This window comes from Pantherophis guttatus, chromosome 3, assembly GCF_059756535.1.
Source record: "Pantherophis guttatus breed Tessera chromosome 3, ASM5975653v1, whole genome shotgun sequence".
NCBI classification, from domain to species: domain Eukaryota; kingdom Metazoa; phylum Chordata; class Lepidosauria; order Squamata; family Colubridae; genus Pantherophis; species Pantherophis guttatus.
This window is the reverse complement of record NC_142065.1, coordinates 6,746,522-6,765,731: the sequence shown is the minus strand read 5'-3', so window position 1 is coordinate 6,765,731 and position 19,210 is coordinate 6,746,522. Positions and strand designations below refer to the sequence as shown.

General features: G+C 44.5%; 1 protein-coding gene across 3 annotated transcripts in view; it reads right to left on the bottom strand.

Annotated features, from left to right (window-relative positions):
- Window positions 1–11,295, bottom strand: part of TCEA2 (transcription elongation factor A2) — a 34,319-nt gene extending 23,024 nt beyond the window's left edge. For 2 of the 3 annotated variants that reach the window (XR_015733475.1, XM_034401801.3), the window contains exons 1-4: window positions 11,046–11,206; window positions 8,182–8,244; window positions 5,324–5,429; window positions 2,680–2,767 (exon numbers count right to left, since the gene is read on the bottom strand). Coding sequence is in view for 2 of the 3 variants with exons in the window: in XM_034401801.3 (XP_034257692.1) it covers window positions 2,680–2,767; window positions 5,324–5,429; window positions 8,182–8,244; window positions 11,046–11,117 (329 nt within the window). In the remaining variant the exon portion in view is untranslated. Of the gene's footprint in view, window positions 1–2,679; window positions 2,768–5,323; window positions 5,430–8,181; window positions 8,245–11,045 lie in introns of all 3 variants that reach the window. The other variant, XM_087891006.1, reaches the window with a different exon arrangement.
- Window positions 11,296–19,210: the final 7,915 nt, after the last annotated feature.

The window sequence follows — 19,210 nt, the reverse complement described above, 5'->3', positions numbered from 1 at the left end:
CCATTCCCCACTATTCAGTCAGAACTGAAGAAGCTTCTTGGATGAGAAATGAAACGCCTTCAAGGAAGAACAAAGTTGCCTCTTGAAAAAGCACCGTTGGATCAATAAAAATCATTCCTAACACCCAAACAGTACAATGGGTCATGCTTCTCTGTATTATTGAATATTTGGCATAGCAAGATGTGGTTCAATGGGGAATTGAATTGAATTGAATTGAATACTTTATTTGATGATCATGCACACAAGGAATTCGTCTCCAATGCAGAAGCTCTTAGTGTACATGCAAAGCAACAGAATAATGACAATCATCATTATAATCATACCATTAAGAGGGGAGAGTAAGAAAGATAATAATAATAAGCATAAATAATAGTAATAATACAGCCATACTCCGTGGCAAATATAAATGGACATTAGACAGCACTGTGAAAATTAAGTGTTCAGCAGAGTAATGGCCCAACCAACTGTCTAAACTCAATTACTTATTAGGTGTAGAACCTTTTTAACATCAAGTCTCTGTGTGTTTCTAACCAGAAAAAGCTTAAATCAACATCATGTTCTAGGGGAAATGACTAGGATTACTCCTCTGAATGGGAATCCCAAGCTCCCCCCCAATTTGAGTGGTTGATTCACACGCAGAATTGTGTGAGAATTTATTTATTTATTTATTTATTTTATTCGGCTTATATGCCGCCCTATCTCACAATGGACTCAGGGCGGCTCACAACAATAAAACACAAGCCACAATAAAAATAAAGGCTAAAATCTAAAAATTTTAAAATGAACCCATTAAAACCCTTAAAAAATCCTACGAAGAATCCTACGAAGGAATTTGGAATATGGCTACATTGGTGCAGTTGGAGCAGAGAAATTGTAAGATTTAGGACAGGTGGCATGGCCAGTTGTTGGTTTTTTTTATCGCTGGCCAAAGGATAAAAGGATCCTTTGTGGCACGGTGGTACTACTTAAGTCAAAAGAAATGTATGTGCATAAACAGAAGGGTGGGTTAATAAAGGAAGAAAGAAAACTACAAATGAAATAAAAGCAACAAAATGAGAAATGGCCTTTATTAATAAAAGGAGGAGCGTGAGAAAGACGGGAGAAATGAAAGTGAATCAAATAATAAACAAGGATAAAAAGAAATGCACGAAGTCCACTGAGTTTTGCAGGTGTTTATTATTATTTTTTTTTCCATTTGTAACTGTAAGGTTCAGAAAAAGGACATTATAACCTGTTTGTCAAGATGGAGCCACCATCGCTTCTTGGGAATCTTTGTCAGAAGAAAAGTAACATTTCGCCCTTTGAATTAAGCTAAGTAGGGAAGCCACACTGATATTAATAATAACAGGCATCTGGCTAGAAAACTGGGAAGCTGTGAGTGTGAAGTTTCCGACTTGAAAACTTGGCAAGTTGACAGTGAGTTCTAGTCCTGCCCTGGCATGAAAGTCAACTGGATGACTTTTGGCCAATCATAGGAAAACTGAATTCTAGTCCTGCCTTAGGCATGAAAGCTGCTGGGTGACTTTGGGCCAAACTCCAGGAGATTGGGAGTTCTAGTCCCGCCGTAGACATGAAAACTACAGGGTGACTTTGGGCCAAACACCAGGAGATTGGAAGTTCTAGTCCCATGTTAGACATGAAAGCTGCTGTGTGACTCTGGACCAATCACCAGGAGATTGGGAGTTCTAGTCCCTGTTCTGACCTAGGCTTCCTGAGTCAGTAAAACACACGAATAGTCCCCAAAACCTGTTTTATTTTAACAGCTGTGAATTCTGTTCATTCACAGACGAACAGAATAGTTCATCTGTGAACTCTTTATTATAGTTGTAAAGAGTCCTCCGGGATAAGGCTAATAATCACCCACCTTTATCTCCCTTGACACGCTGCAAAAGACCTAATTGGCAAAGTCACACGGAGTCCAGAATCAAACAGAGCTTCAGACTTTAAACTGCACAGAATTAACAACGTTGCTTCCTGCAAAGGCCCATGTGCCTTTGGTCCACTTTTAAGTCTTATGGGAGGGGCCAATCATCTCCAGGCCTTACTCCTGAGTCATCCCTTTTGTTTTAACTATTCTTACCTTCTGGCAGCTCTGCGCATGCGCGCACTGGGAACAGGCTCCCCCTGTTCCTCTGCCTCTCTGAGGTCCGACTCTGGAAACTCCGGAGGCAGAACGTACCTCCCAGATGGCCCTTTCTCTGCCTCTGACGCAGAGCCCTCATCTGAGCCTTCCCCAGTCTCCAGGACTGGCCCATGATCCTCCCCAGCCTCCTCACTGTCTGATTCTGCTGCCAGCTCCGCAGGCTGCTGGCGGACCACAATAGTCCCATGTTAGGCATGAAAGCTGCTGGGTGACTTTGGGCCAATCACCAGGAGGTTGGGAGTTCTAGTCTCGCCTTAGGCATGAAAGCCAGCTGGGTGACCTTGGGCCAGTCTCTCTCTCTCTCTCTCTCTCTCTCTCTCTCTCTCTCTCTCTCTCTTTCACCCCAGCCCACCTCATAGGATTGTTGTTATTGGGAAAATCGGAGGAAGGAGGAGTATTGGCTACGTTCACTGCCTTGAATTGTTTATAAAACAAATAATAAAGGTGGGATATGAATTAAATAAACATTTGAAACAAAACCTGGGTGGGTTAAGGGGGCAACTGGTACAATACCACTATCTCTGGCTAAGGATTACCTTTGGTCTCTTGAATCACCCGTCTCTTTTGAAGAAGAGGCTGGCAGAGAACTCTTCTTCTTCTCATCTCTCTTATCTTCGGAAGCATCTGAACAGAGTTAAGGAGGAAGAAGGACAAGCAGTAAAGAATGAAGTCGCCATAAGGAAGCCCATGGGTCTTGTGCCACTAGTGAGGTTCTAGGACAGCTCATTCTTTGGTCATAAGATCGTCTTCTGAGTCAGTTAGCCTCCAAAGCAGTAGATAACAGCATGGTCCAGGTTTCTATGTTAACACCTGAGGAGGCTTGGAAGAACATCTGTCATGACATGGACAATGATGGAGAGAGGATGTGATTTTCCTGGCAATTAAAAGACCGTGCAACATACCAGCTTTTGCCAGGAAATGAATCCAGTTCTAGCTACATCTTTTTCCTGGAAATTTTTGTTATTTCTCAAAAGAGATATAGCAGGGGGACATTCAGGGTTAAGGCTGTGTTCCTACATATCTATCTGTTCTGACCTAGGCTTCCTTAGAAAACATAAAACACAATCTTAGTCCCGACAAGCCTCTCTAATTCATACGGCTGTGAATTATTGTCATTCCCAGTCCAAAAGGCTTCTCAAACAATCTTTCAGGGGAATGTTTATAAACACCCACCTTATCTCCCTTGGAATGCTGCCAGAGAACTAATTGCCACATGCAAGGCAAGGCCAAACTTAGCACAGAGTCAAACAGAACTTTCCAAAGCTTTAACCGATCAGATGAACTAATTGCTTCCTGCAAAAGCTCACGTCCCATTCGGTCCTCTTTTATGTCTTATGGGAGGGGCCAATCATCTCCAAGCCTTACTCCCAAGTCAACCCTGTTTCTTAATTGTTCCTGTCTTCTGGCAGCTCTGCGGATGTGCACACTGGGAACAGGCTCCGCTGTTCTTCTGCCTTGCTGATGTCAGACTCTGGAGGCAGCAAAGAACTACCAGATGGCCTTGGCCCCCTCTCTGCCTCTGACGTAGAGCCCTCGTCCGAGTCTTCCCCAGACTCCAGGACTGGCCCATCTTCCTCCCCAACCTCCTCACTGTCCAAATCTGCTGCCAGGCCACAACACTATCTTGTCCTCTCTTTGGACTTGAAGCCTGTTCATGTTTGATTGCTTCGACTTTTGGAAGGTGCGTAATTGTCATTGGTTTGTTTTTTATGACCCGCAGCGTTCAACGAAAATTGAACTCAATCTAATTTAGAAGTAAAATCGTAATAATAAGCATTTGAGGATCGATTCTCAAGATAGCAGCCATGAATCTCAGTACAGCTGATCCTCGACTTACAACAGTTCATTTAGTGACCGGTCAAAGTTACAACGGCATTGAAAAAAGGTGACTTGTGAACCGTTTTTTGTAAGTTTCGACAGTTGCAGTACCCCATGGTCACATGATCAAAAATCAGAGGCTTGGCAAATGGTTCATGTTTATGACGGTTGTGGTGTCCCCGGGTCATGTGATCCGCTTTTGTGACCTCCTGACAAGCAAAGTCAATGGGTTAGGGCAGGGGTCAGCAACCTGCGGCTCTGGAGTGGCATGTGGCTCTTTCACCCCTCAGCTATGGCTCCCTGTCACTCAAAATATGCGTCACAACCACCAATGTGCGACACCCACTGACACACGATAAACTTTGGGCTCAACTGTGGTCGTAACTCTAGGACTACCTGTATTCATGGACTTAGCATGAAGGAAGTAGTAGAATTAGGAATTCATCAAGGTTTGTTAAGATTGGGGAATTCTGAGAGTTTACAGCACTGTTTCTCAATCTTGGCAACTTTCGGATTATGGGACTTCATTCCCCAGAATTCCCCAGCCAGTCTGGCATTAATCGTTGATGGTGGGGGAATTCTGGGAGTTGAAGTCCCACACATCTGAAAGTTGCCAAGGCTGAGAAAAACTGGTTTAATGGTTAAGAGGGACCTGCACTAATGACTCTAGCAGTTAAAAGTGGGCAGGCAGGAAGTCTGTACCTTCAGACTTGCAAGATTCTGTTAAGGTAGCCTTCCAATTAAGCAGGTTTAGTTCACCTGGTCAAGTTTTCCTATCTTAGTTTAAGCAGGAAGGCTGACAAAGTTTGACAAAAAAACAATTTCCTAGAAATCATAGTATGATAAAACCTCTACAGACAGTCTTTGAGTTATGACCACAATTGAGCCCAAAATTTACGTTGCTAAGTGAAACATTTGGGAAGTGAGTTTGCCCCATTTCGCGGCTTTTCTTGCCACAGTTGTTAAGCGGGCCGTTGCATTTGTTAAGTGAGTAACACGGACGTTAAGCGAATCTAGCTTCCCCACGGACTTTGCTTGCCAGGAGGTCACAAAAGCGGATCTCGTGACACTGCAACCGTCATAAATATGAACCATTTGCCAAGCCTCTGAGTTTTGATCGTGTGACCATGGGGAGGCTGCAACCGGCCGTAACTCTGAAAAACGGTCATAAGTCACACGTTTCAATGCCGTTGTAACTTTGAATGGTCACTAAATGAACTACCTGTACAGGGAAAAGAGAATGCAATTCCAGCCTTCATATTCTGCACGAACATGATGTGGCTCAAAACCAAAAGTAGGTGTATCTTGATTTATTCCATAACATTTTTTTTATTATTTGACTCACCTACACCTATTTCTTACCTAGCAGTTTCTTCCAAGCCTTGATAAGCGACTTGGAGAGTGCAATTACATCTTCATCTGTGCTTTGCTTCCGAAGGGCGTTCACAGACATCCCGATTCGGGTAGACTGCAAAATATTAAACGAAGAAGTGATTTGGCCCCAAAACTAGCAATGTTTCAATGAAGGTTAAATTCTTCAAGACAAGGGAAGACTGCCAAAACTCTTAAGTTAAGATTTAGCCGCAGGCTATTTTTCTACATGGCGGTATTCTCAATATTAGGCAAAAATCAAGAACTCGGGAGCATCACCCTCAAAGTGACAGGAGAGAAGTTCAAAAGTAATGTTAGAAAGGCCTTTTCATGTGACATTTTTAACTACAGTAGTGGCCAAAATTGTGGAAACCTTTTGGGAAAACTGCATTTTCTAAAACTAGCTAATAACACCACTTTTTTTTTTTTTTTGAGTAGCATAAAATTATAGATCAATGGAAAGATAATTTAATCAAGAATGTAAAGCAATAACTTTTATGAAGGATTTGCTATTATAATAGCAGTTACAGTATAAAGAAGAAAAGTGAAACACGTAGAAAACACGAGATATACAAAAATGATCACCATAGAAAAAACAAACTATGCAAAAATGATCCCCATGTCAGTTAATACTTAGTTGGGTAACCTTTAGCATGAATGACGGCCTTACAACGTCTTCCCATGGAGTGAACCAAGTCTTTTAGTTCTGCAGCTGTTATAATGTGAAACCAAGATTGAATGATGGCTTCTATTAACTGGGTTTTATTGCTGGGTTGCTTCTGACTAACAAGTTTCTTTAGTTGGTTCCATAGATTTTCAATTGGGTGAAGGTCTGGGCTATTCCCAGGCCATTCCAGCAGTGGAATAGGATTATCTTGAAACTCCCAAAAAAGAAGTGGTGTTATTAACCATCAAACCTCAAAAATACACTTTTCCCAAAAGGTTTCCACAATTTTGGCCACTACTGTACAGGTAGTCCTTGACTTACAACAGTTCATTTAGTGACCGTTCAAAGTTGCAACAGCACTGAAAAAAAGTGACTTACGACTTTTGTTCACACTTACGACCATTGCATGGTCACGTAATCAAAATTTGGATGCTTGGCAACTGGTTCATACTTATGACCGTTGCAGCATCCCAGAGTCATGCGATCACTTTTTGCAACTCTGACTAGCAAAGTCCATGGGGAAGCCAGATTCACTTAATAACCAGATTACTAATTTATCAATGGCCGTGGTTCACTTAACGACTGTGGCAAGAAAGGTCATAAAATGGGGCAAAATTCACTTAACCAACTCTCACCTTAGCCACCTAAATTTTGGGCTCAATTGGGGTCGTAAGTCGAGGACACAGAAAGAGTAGAGGAAGCTTGAAACCAACTTCCAGTGGAGGTAGTGAGTCAAACATAATTAACTGAGTTTAAATATCTTGGGATAAACACATGTCCGTCATCCAGCGAAAAACAAAATACAATTTTAAAAAACCTCAAACGGAGTGGAGGATTAGGCCGCCTTCGGCTATCATTTTTCTTTTTTCCCGTGTTTCTGTTTGGCAATTTGCACTAAATTTCACAAAGCAACAACTTTAGAACTGTTTACTTTAGAAATCTTACCTCTGTCCTATTTTTTTTTTGCTTACTGTGTACAGAATCTTGGCTTTAATTTTCATGCCATGGGACACCAAACCACAATCGGAAATGGGTTTTGAACATATTATATCAGGGGTGAAATGCTCCCGGTTTGGACCGGATCGCCCTATCCGGTAGCGATGGAGGCGGGTAGTTCGGAGAACCGGTAGCAAAAATCCCTGCCCACCCACCCCCTCCCATGCCCAGCTGAGCCGCGCAATCATCAAGAGGTTTTTTAAAAAAAAATAATAAAAAAAATTAAAGCATTTTTTCTACAACCTCTTCGGCCGAAAAAATGCTTTTAAAAGTAAAAAAAAAAAAGCCTCTGATGATCATGCGGCTCAGCTGGGATCATCAAAGGCTTTTAAAAGCATTTTTTCTACAACTTCTTCAGAAAAGGCTCTGACGATCCAAGCTGAGTTGCCTGATCGGCAGAGGCTTTTAAAAGAAAAAAAGCCTCTGCCGATCAGGCAACTCAGCTGGGATCGTCAGAGCCTTTTGAAAGCATTTTTTTACAACCTCTTCGCCGAAGAGGTTGTAGAAAAAATGATTTTAAAAGTAAAAAAAAAAAATTGGCCACGCCCACCCAGTCACATTACCCCCCTCCACCAAGCCACGCCCACAGAACCAGTAGTAATAAATTTTAGATTTCACCACTGTATTATATTGATATTATATAGTGCAGCGAGGTATTTACGTAAAGCACAAAAAATGGACAGACAGTACAGATAGTCCTCAACTTACAATAGTTCACTAAGTGACCACTGAAAGTTACAACGGTACTGAAAAAAGTGACTTATGACCATTTTTCAGACTTATGACCATTGCAGCATCCCCACGCTCACGTGATTTACATTCGGATGCTGGACCACTAACTCACATTTATGACGGTTGCAGTGTCCCAGTGTCATGTTTTACGACCTTCTGACAAGCTGGAGAAACCAGATTTACTTAACAATCGTGTTGCTAATTTAACGACGGCAGTGATTCCCTGAACAAACGTGGCGAGAAATGTCGTAAAATGGGGCCAAGCTCACTTAACAAATTTCACACTTTGCAACATACATTTTGGGCTCAATTGTGGTCATAACTCGAGGACTATCTGTATAGGTCTTCATTCATGATCAAGTATTAATCTTTTTCAAAGTATAACACCTAAAGATGTCTAGAGAAATTGAGAATACATTAGGAGGAAAAGAGATAAGTCAATATCATGGTTTACCTGTAGTAAATGCAGGGTTATCGGCATACTTTTCAGTTCCTTCAGCAAGTCCATTGCCCCTTCCTCAAAAATAAAAGAAATTCCACAAGTTAAGAGACATCCAATATCAAATTGTTAAATCGTTTTGATGAGGTGACGTAAATACCGTTTCCCCCAAAATAAGACATCCCCTGATAATAAGCCCAATTGGGCTTTTGAGCACATGGCAATAAGGCCAAGCACTTATTTCAGGGTTCAAAAAAATATAAGACAGGGTCTTATTTTCGGGAAAACATGGTATAGAAAAGGGGCTCAAATTCACAAGTCTAAGCAGAAATAGAGGGCCGTTACCAATCAGAGAGGGAGATACAGTATAGGAATGGAAAAAGCTAGTTCGGTCAAAATATACGGTGTATCAATTGAAATAATATTATATGAAACAAAAGAAAAATGAAACTGTGGTTGCCTAACTTAACCTTTCAAATTAGACGACATTGTAGGTTTCCAAAGACTTTTAATCAGTGTGGTCATTTGTGCTCTCTGAGCTTGGTTATTTGCATGCAGGCGTTTCATTACCCAACTAGATAACATCATCAATGCTAGAAGGAAGTGGCAAAAATGGAGGAGGAAAAGGATTATGGAATCCTTGGTGTTCTCTTGAGCTTGGTGGTTTTCTTGCAGACATTTCATTACCCAACTAGGTAACATTATCAGTGCTACAAAAGAGCGGCATTTCCTCTCTTTTTATATACTAGTGGCTTGCCCCGTCTGTAGTAGTGGAAGTGCTCCTGGTGATTCCTTAAAAACAGCTCAAAAATGGTCCTTGACTTACAACCATTTGTTTCCCAGCGGTTTCGACAGCACTAGAAAAAAAGTGACTTATGACCTGTCCTCACACTTGATCATGTGATCAAAACTCGGGCGCTTGGTCATATAGTCGGCGTTTGCGACCTCCCCAGTTGGCTTTTGGCAAGCAAAATCAAGTGGGGGAAGGGACCCAGCCTTGATTCACTTTGCAACTGCAGTGATTCGTTTACCAACGGTGGCAAAAAAAGGCCACAAAATCAGGTGCAATTATTTAACAACCTCCTCGTTTCACAATTCTGGTCCCAATTATGATTATAAATCAAGGACTACCTGCATTTTTTTGTGATTTCCCCCCCCCCCCCATATGAATCTTACATCCCTTGTTTTTTTCCGGCAGTCTCCCATGCAAATATTAGCCAGATCTATTCCTCTTCTGAGACCAGTCAAAAGTTGGCTAGGCATTGCGACCTACTGTAGATTTCTCAGAAAGTTAGGGTTTTTTTTCCCCCAAGAAATAAAATAGTGATAGTCCTCAACTTACAACAGCTCGTTTGGTGACCGTTTGAAGTTACAACGGCTCTGAAAAAAGTGACTTGTGACCATTTTTCACACTTATACCACTGCAGCATCCCCATGATCACGTGATTTACAATTCGGATGCTTGACCACTGACTCACATTTATGACGGTTGCAGTGTGCGGGGATCATGTCATCCCCCACTTTGTGACCTTCTGACAAGCAAAATCAATGGGGAAGCCTGATTCACTTAACCGTGTTACTAATCTAACGACCACAGTGATTTACTTAACAACTTTTTTTTTTAATTTGATTTATATGCCGCCCTTCTCCGGAGACTCAGGGCGGCTTACAATGCGTTAAGCAATAGCCTTCATACTTTTGTATATTTTATACAAAGTCAGCTTATTGCCCCCACAAACTGGGTCCTCAATTTACCTACCTTAGAAAGGATGGAAGGCTGAGTCAACCTTGAGCCTGGCGAGATTCGAATTTAGAGTAACTGCAGACAGCTGGATGTTAATTATAATGCATTAGTCTGCTGAGCTATCCACGCTCAGACTATGGCAGGAAAATGTTGTAAAATGGGGCAAAACTCCCTTTAAGGACCCAAATTTTGGGGGGCAATATGCCGACTCCGTAAACCGCTTAGAGAGGGCTGTAAAGCACTGTGAAGCGGTATACAAGTCTAAATACCATTGCTATTGCTAACCAATTTCTCACTTAGCAACATAAATGTTGGGCTCAATTGTGGCCGTAAGTCGAGGACTGCCTGTACATGGATGTCTTTAAGCAGCTTGTGGAAGCCTTTCTCTTTGCTTTCAGCAGGTGGCCACCCCATGTTAAGTTCCGATTGGCTCAAAACAATGAAGCCGGATCAGACGGGTTGTTCCCTGGATGGGAGACCACCAGGAAATCTCAGCCCAAATGTCCAAAGCTTCCAAGGGGGAAAAAGGAATTTTTTAAGGACAAAGCATCATCCCCCGGAATCGAGATCAACTCAAAGGAATCTGGAAACCTTGCAAAGAAGTGAGGATGCCAACACGGGCCAAGTGGGGGGGGGGTTATCTTTTCCCTTAAAGCGCCCCACCGATTCACACACACACCCCCAAAAAAAAAAGAACGCGGGCGGGCGCGAGAAGCTACGCTCGATGGAACAAGGACGGCGAAGGCGGGCAGCCAAAGCTGCGGCGGTCAGGGAGGGGGGCGTGGTTTCAAAGGGGCGGGCGAAGCGCTAGAGCAGTGGGCGGGGCCACCAGCGCTTCACGGCAAGAGCGAGGGCGTGGCCAACGGCTAAAGTATTTAAATAGCGGCGAGGAGGCGGGGCCAAGGGGCTGTCCTGGGCGGGGCCCGTTCTCCAGGCGATGCGGCGCGGGCGTTGCCATGGCAGCGACGAGGACGGACTTGGAAGGGGGGGGGGTTCTCTGAGAAACTGGAGACGGCCAAGCAACGGGAGTTTGTCGGAGGTGGAGGAGGAGGCGGCGGTGGTGCAGGGCGGGCCTCCGGACGGGCTCCTCCGCGGGCCGGGAAGGCGGCGGGCTGCGCCGGCGCCCCCCACTCACCACGCTCTTCTTGGCGACCATCTTGTCGAGCCGCTTGGCGATGCGCAGGACCTCCTCCTCCTCCCCGCCCATGGCGCCGGCTCTCCGCTCCGCGCTTTGGCCCCGGGGAGGAGGGAGGCGAGGTAGCTCCGTCCCCGGGACGCTGCCGGCTGAGCCGCGGCGAAGAGCGGGCGAGCTGCCTTTCGGTGACCACGGCAACGCCTCTTCCGGTTTTTGGCCGCTCGCCCAAAGGCATGCTGGGAAACGAAGTTCGCTCTTCCCTGCGAGGCGCCCGCCTCTCCCAGAGGGCCGTGCGGCGCTGCACCTGTGCGTTCGCTTCGCAAAGCCTTTCGGGAACTGCAGTCCCGCACAAGGAGGCAGTTTAGGCTTAGATATTGAGGAACGGACTCCGAATCCCAGCATGCTCGGCGGATTCTGCGGGGGCGGGGGTGGCGTTCGCCAGGTTTTTCCTTTGCGACCCCACCCTTTTTTTTTTTTTTTTGAATGGACCGTTAGAGCCGTTAGCTTGGCCTGCAAAAGATCTGTGGGCCTTTTAATTCCGCCTATGGCAGTGTTTCTCAACCTTGACAACTTGAAGATGAGTGGACTTCAACTCCCAGAATTCCCCAGCCAGCTATGCTGGCTGGGGAATTCTGGGAGTTGAAGTCCATTCATCTTCAAGTTGCCAAGGTTGAGAAACACTGGCCTTTTAAAGGGCCTCTTTCCTCTTTAAAATGTAAATTTTAATTTGTTTTTAAAATTATTGGGTGTTTTAAATTTGTCTCAGCCAAATTGTTTAATTAGGTTTTATTCTGTTTTTAAATTTTGTATTTATGTGTTTCTGTTCACCACCCTGAGTCCTTCGGGAGTAGGGTGGTATATAAATCCAATAAATGAAATAAATGAAAGATGCCAAGCTAGGCATGAGTTCTAATTCTGCCAGTTGGGGGACCATTCTGTTAAGTCAGCATTGCCTACTACTGACTACAGCTAGTCCTCGATTTACAACCCAACTGATCCCAACATATCTGTTGCCAAATGAGACATTTTACCACTTGTTTTCGAGTGCAGCTCAGAATCTGATCAGTCCAACAAAACTCTGAACACGAGGCAACTGATAATCCATTTTATTTCTGATCGGAAAGCAAAACTGGGCGACCTTTTATCTCCCACCTTAAACAGAGCAGGCAGAGAGAGAGCAAAAGCCGAAGACGCTTTTTCACGAACTTTTTATAGTTTGCACAGCTTGCACAGATCGTCATAGAGTTAGAAACGTAACTTCATATCCATTAGTTCCTGCAAGCCTCATCATTTTCTCAGCGCTCTGAAAACAAAAGGACCTCGGAAGGAGAAAATAATACATTTTCTGGTATGTAGCGCAGAGTTTTGTTTAGGGGGTGTTATCTCACATGAGTTACAACAGGCAGAATTCACATTTTGCATTTCACGACAAGTTACTTAGCTAGGCTGCTTGGCAGCCTGGAGGCTTTATCTATGCAGATATCTATGCATTAGGTCACAATGGAGCTTCTCTCAGCAGCAAGGAATATCCAAAGTTGAGTTAGGTATGCTCTGTGCATGCTCTAATCCTTTCACGCCTTTCTTGTCATAGTTGTTAAATGAATTGCTGCAGTTTTAAGTGAATCTGGCTTCCCCATTGAACTTTGCTTGTTAGAAGGTAGCAAAAGGAGATCACATGACCTTGGGACACTGCGACCGTCATAAATCTGAGTTAGTTGCCAAGCATCTGAATTTTGATCATGTGACCATAGGGATGCTGCAAAGGTAAGTGTGAAAAATGGTTATGTCACTTTTCAGTGCCATTGTAACTTCGAATGGCCACTAAACGAGCTGTTGTAAGTCTAGGACTCCCTGTAGACAGATGTTCTCCATGACGATGTGTCCCTAACCTGTGTCCTTCAAAATCTTCCAACGGTCCACTCGTCACTATGGCAACTGAGTTTATCCACCTGGTCATCCTCTTCTCTTCTCTTGCAACTTCTCCAGAACTGGAACTTCACAAAATGTGTCCAGAGTAGGATAAGGAGAGAATGCCAGAGACCAAGAAAACGACAAAAAATGTCACATGTAACCACAGGATCCTGCCAACGTTCGTGGTAATGGATTGGTTGGACTGCACCATCCAATCCTGAGATGTAAATATTCTATTGTTTCATCTCTGTTATACCTCAATGTAATCCAGAATATGAGCTGTTACTCACACCACGTCAGAATTACTCTTTGATTTTCCTGACAGCGCATTAAAAAGTCTTTTCTGATGCTTTCATCTTCCAAAGCTCAGAGAACCAACGTGTAGAAAGTTAGCACCCACCCTCCTAGAAAAATAAAGTATTTTAAGAAATATTTAAAAAAGGCAGAATATTATATTTTCCCCAAAGGAGAAACATGTTTCTAAAGACAGAAACTCAGACCTCAGCTCTCTGCCCCAAGTAAAAACTAAGGGGCCAACTTTTAGAAATGCAGTTTTGGTAATCCATTCAAGACAGGTTATTCTGAACAAAGGTAGGATTAGCCTACCTCAGCCATAACAAGCCCCTTCATTGCATCAGCACCTACAAAGTTAGCTGTTACCCCTACAGCAACCAATAGAATACATGCTCTTGCTACAGGAACAGGAAGCTCAAGTTCAAAGCCCAAAGAGAGCTTTAAATAATCCTCATTCTCCACTCCATTTGGTCAGCTGCCCAGGACCTCAAACCCATGTGGTTCTGTTTCATCAATAAACCATCTTTCCAATCAGCCTCCATGTTTCCAGCGTTTTCTCCCTGCTTGGAACTGAACCAGATGGATATTTTTTCCAACAAACGAGTGACACACAATAAGTCACATGGAATCATTTGACCCAAAACCTTTGTTACAACTCTTGCTAGGCAGCAACGAAGGCTCAGTCAAACTACCCCACCCGATCCTCAGGAAATAACCCAACCTTTCTCAGCAACCCATCAGCTTCCATTAATCATCTGGGTGGGCGAGTCTGTCCCTTTGGGGTAGAAGGACATTGGCAAGCCAAAAAGCCATCAAGTTGTGACTCAGCCCACAACAGATGGCTGACAATCATATCCTCTGGTATCGGATCACATCACAACAGCCTGATCATGCTAACTACTAGTCCTTTGACCTTGAAACTTCAGTTGATCTCTCTCATTAGCTTGGGATGAGAAGAAGACAACTTTGGAGTATCAAGGACTGGGATGGTTGACTCATGATGTTATTACGGTAAATTACAAATTTGGAACAGATTTTAGTCCAACGAAAAGGATTAGGGATGACATGATAGTGTTGGAAGAAATCTCCTTCTAGATTCTGCTCCAAGTGGGGAAACAGACACTGGAAACATGGAGGCTGCTTGGAAAGATGGTTTAATGGTGGACAGGATCACATGGCTTGAGTTCCTGAACAGAAAAGGGGCAGATACAGCGAGTTTTTCAGGTTTTATGCTCTCTCTGGCTTTGAACTTCCTGGGGCCCAGAAAGAGTACTCTGGTTGTCAGACTCCCAGGGGGTGGGTCACATGTGCTTCCCAGTCACATGTGGTGAGTTTCTGCTGATATTGTGTAGAGAGCTAATCCTATCTTTGTTGGATCTTTGGCAATTCCTACTATGGCTCTGCCTGAAGGAGGCAGATCTTTGTTATGTAGAATAAACTGGCCCAGGCCTTAATGGCCCATTGACAAAGGGTGGGGGGCAGGAAGGTGGGAGCTGCTTTGTCTGTAAAATATGCTTCTCCATTTCTCATCCAGGGAAATATAATATTCTGCCTTTTTCATATTTCCTAAAATATTTCACTCTTCCAGGAAAGGGGTGGGTGCTAACTTCCTACAATAGTATACCAATATTTGAGGGGCTGTCACAGAGAAGAAGGGTTCGAGCTATTCTTCAAAGCACCAGAAGACAGGACAAAAAGTAACAGACGGAGACTTCTCAAAGAGAGAGGCAACCTAGGACTAAGAAGAGATTTCCCGACAGAACAATTAATCAGTGGATCACTGTGCCTTAATTACTAGGCCTTTGGAACTTGTGGGTGCTCCATCACTGAAGGTTTTTAAACAAAGATTGGACAGCCATTTCCCAAAATGGAGAATGGATCTCCTGCTTGAGCAGGAGAAGACCTCCAAGATCCCTTCTAACTCTGTTATTCTTTTAAGTACAAATGAAATGATCAAGTCCTGACTCAAAAACAGAAACTGTGAGAGAAACCTGGGCGTTCTAGTAGACGATTGATCACTTAAATATGAGCCAGCAGTGTGCAGCAGCTGCCAAAAAAGCTAATACAATCATTGGTTGTATAAACAAAGGCATAGAGTCAAGATCATATGAGGTAATAATACCGCTTTATAAAACTTGAGGGGCTGCCACAAAGGAGAGGGGTACAACTTATTTTCCAAAGCAACAGAAGGCAAGACAAGAAACAACAGATGGAAACTAATGAAAGGGAGAAGCAACGTGGAATTAAGGAGAAACCTCCTTCCTAACAGTGAGAGCAATTAACCCGTGGAACAGCTTGCCTCCAGAAGTTGTGGGTGCTTCATCACTGGAAGTTTTTAAGAAGAGACATAGAATAGCTTTACTGTCACTTTGAAGAGACTGGACAGCCACTTTTCTGAAATGGTATAGAGTAGTCTCCTGGCAGGGTTGGACTAGAAGACCTCCAAGGTCCCTTCTATTCTGATTGAAAGTCCAAGCTTTCATTTCCTGGAGGGAGCATCAGGACCTGGGAAATGCCCGCAGGTGGCACTGTTGTGACATTCAAAAAATATCCGGTCAGCTGCTGAATTCAGCTGTTAATCCTTCAGCACTGGCTGGGTCCTAACTGCCCTGGAGCGCAGCTATAAGAGTTGTATTTTGCCCAAAGTCTGTATACTGTTACATTTGGGCAATTCCTTGAATGGTAGAGTGGGTTTAACTGTTCCATTCTTGCTCCTTGTTTTTTTTTTTTTTACTGGAATTTGTCTGTCTGTCTCTCAGCTCAGGGTATGGAAGAAAGGAGGAGAGCAGGGGTGAAATCCAGCAGGTTCTGACAGGTTCTGGAGAACCGGTAGCGGAAATTTTGAGCAGTTCGGAGAACCGGCAAATATCTCCTCTGGCTGATCCCAGAGTGGGGTGAGAATGGAGATTTTGCAATATTCTTCCCCCAGGAGTGGGGAGGGAATGGGGATTTTGCAGTATCCTTACCCCAGGAGTGAGGAGGGAATGGTGATTTTGCAGTATCCTTCCCCCAGGCGTGGGGAGGGAATGGGGATTTTGCAGTATCCTTCCCCCAGGCATGGGGAGGGAATGGGGATTTTGCAGTATCCTTCTCCTGCCACCCCCACCAAATCATGCCCACCAAGCCACACCACGCCCACCAAGCCACATCCACAGAACCGGTAGTAAAAAAATTTGGATTTCACCACTGGCCCAGAGTCATAAAACTAATTTTTGGAAGAACTCAAAAAAATGGATGGCAGGTTATCAAGCCATTGATCCTTTCTGATGAGACCAAGCCCCATCGTAGCTGTCATAAACATCTCTCGCTGAGTGTAAAAAGCACACTCGCGAGAGATCCCTGGATCCCAGGGTCGTAAAACAATACTGCGCTTTGGAACGGTCCTTGCTCAAATCACAATAACTTAGCGCATCAAGAGCGCAGCTGAAGAAATGGTGCACTGCTGAATTAGGCTGTTGTGTCGTTGCCAGCCCCAAAAATGCTTTGCCAGAGGTTGACTCCAGATCTCGGACAGGCCAAAATGATGGGAGGAGCAGAAGAGAGCTGACTGTCGGTGTCACTTGTTATTTAGTATTTATTAGTTTGTCAAACATGTACAACATAGCAGGTATAAACATGGATATGAACGAAAGAAATGAATACAAATAAATGGGGACGGTAGGACAGGGATGGTAGGCACGCTGGTGCGCTTATGCATACCGCCTTTACGGGCCTCTTAGGAATGGGGTGAGGTCCACGGTAGACAGTTTAAGGTTGAAGCTGTGAGGGTTTGAGGATGTAACAACGGAGTCGAGTAGAGCATTCCAGGCATTGACCACTCTGTTGCTGAACTCGTATTTTCTGCAATTGAGTTTGGAGCACTTTACCTTGAGTTTGTATCTATTGTGTGTGCAGGTTGAAGCTGAAGAAGTCGTTGACATGTAAAATATTGTAGCAGATAATTTTGTGTACTGTGCTTAGATCATACCGCAGGCGGCACAGTTCCAGATTGTCCAAGCCCAAAATTTCAAACCTGGTGGCATAGGGAATTCTATTGTGAGTAAAGGAGTGGAATACTCTTCTTGTGAAATACCTCTGGGCCCGCTCAATCATATTAATGTCCGATAGACAGTGCGGATTCCAGGCAGATGAGCTGTATTCGAGAATTGGTCGGGCAAAGGTTTTGTATGCCCTAGTTAACAATACAATGTTACCGGAGAAGAAGCTTCGCAAAATTAGGTTAACAACTCTTAATGCCTTTTTGGCAATGCTGTTACAGTGGGCTCCGAGCAAAGCTGGCTGAGGAATTGTGGGAGTTGAAGCCCACAAGTCTTAAAACTTGCCAAGGTTGGAGACCCCTGATCTACAATACAGTTAGTCCTTGACTTAACAACCAATCCCTTGAATTTACGACAGACCTCAAAAAGGGCACTTATGACCCAGATCTGAAGTTCCCTCTACAGTCATGTGACTGCTGTTCAGGCACGGGTCAACATGCATTTAGGGCCATTTGCAGCATGCCACAATCACGTGTTCTCATTTTTACAACGGTTTTGCTGAACACCGTCAGTTAACTTCCAGTTTTCAGCAGAACTGTACCAAAGGTGGGTTCTACTTACCTTTACTACCGATTTGCAGCAGGGGCCCGCATGCGCTCTCACTTTGCTCACGCAGAAGCTTCTGCACATGTGCAGAAGCGTTTTGATGACATCGGGGTCGGTGGGCGGGGCCTCCCACCGGTTTTACTACCGATTCTATAGAACCGGTGCGAACTGGGGGCAACCCACCACTGAACTGTACCCATCGCAAGCCATTGCTTCGTTTAACGATCGCGCCGTTTGCTTAACCGCCAGCGATTGACTTAAACAACCACACTGATTTGCATAACAACCGATGCCAAAAAAAACCCATCTAAATCATTTTACGACCATTACAACTTAGAAGCTTAAAAGGCCGGCTCCATTACAGTCGTGACTCAAGGACTTTTTTGACCATATCCTCCAGACACTTCTGGACAAGCAGGAAAGATGAGTCAGTTTGGTCTAGTGGCTGAGGGACTAGGCTAGAAGGGAGGAGGCTGTGAGTTCTAGTTCTGCCTTAGGCATGAAAGCCAGTTGGATGTTTCGGCCAATCACCAGTCAACGGTGAGTTCTAGTCCCACCTTAAGCGTGAAAATCATCTGGGTGACTTTGGTTGAATCTCCAGGCGACAGTGAGTTCTAGTCCCGCCTTAGGCATGAAAGCCTACTGGATGACTGTGGGCCAATCACCAGGAGATGGTGAGTTCTAGTCCCGCCTTAGGCATGAAAGCCTACTGGATGACTGTGGGCCAATCACCAGGAGACGGTGAGTTCTAGTCCCGCCTTAGGCATGAAAGCCTAGTGGATGACTGTGAGCCAATCACCAGGAGACAGTGAGTTCTAGTCCCGCCTTAGGCATGAAAGCCTACTGGGTGACTTTGGGCCAATCATTGGGAGATGGTTCTAGTCACACCTTAAGCACCAAAGCTGGCTCAGTGACTGGACCAATAGCAATAGCACCAGAGGTGATATTCAGCCAATTCAGACCGGTTCAAGTGAACTGGTAGTGGAAATCGCGGGTGGGCCCCTCACCCGACCCAGCACTGTGCCTTCTTATTTAGGCATGTTTTTGAGGCCGGGCCAGGGGTGGGTTCTACTTACCTTTACTACCAGCGGGATTGCACACACGCGCGAGCAAAGCTCTCTCGTGCAGATTGCTGATGACGACATTCGGGGCAGTGGGTGGGGCCTCCCGCCTCCCGCCGGTTTTACTACCGGTTCTTGCAAACCGGTCCGAACTGGGGGCAACCCACCACTGGGCCGGGTGAATGTATGGAAGGCATGTGTGCACGGTAACAAAATGTGAAATCTACCGCTGAATAGCACTTAGATTTATATACCACTTCACAGTGCTTTACAGCCCTCTCTAAGCAGTTTACAGAGTCATTTTACTGACCTCGGA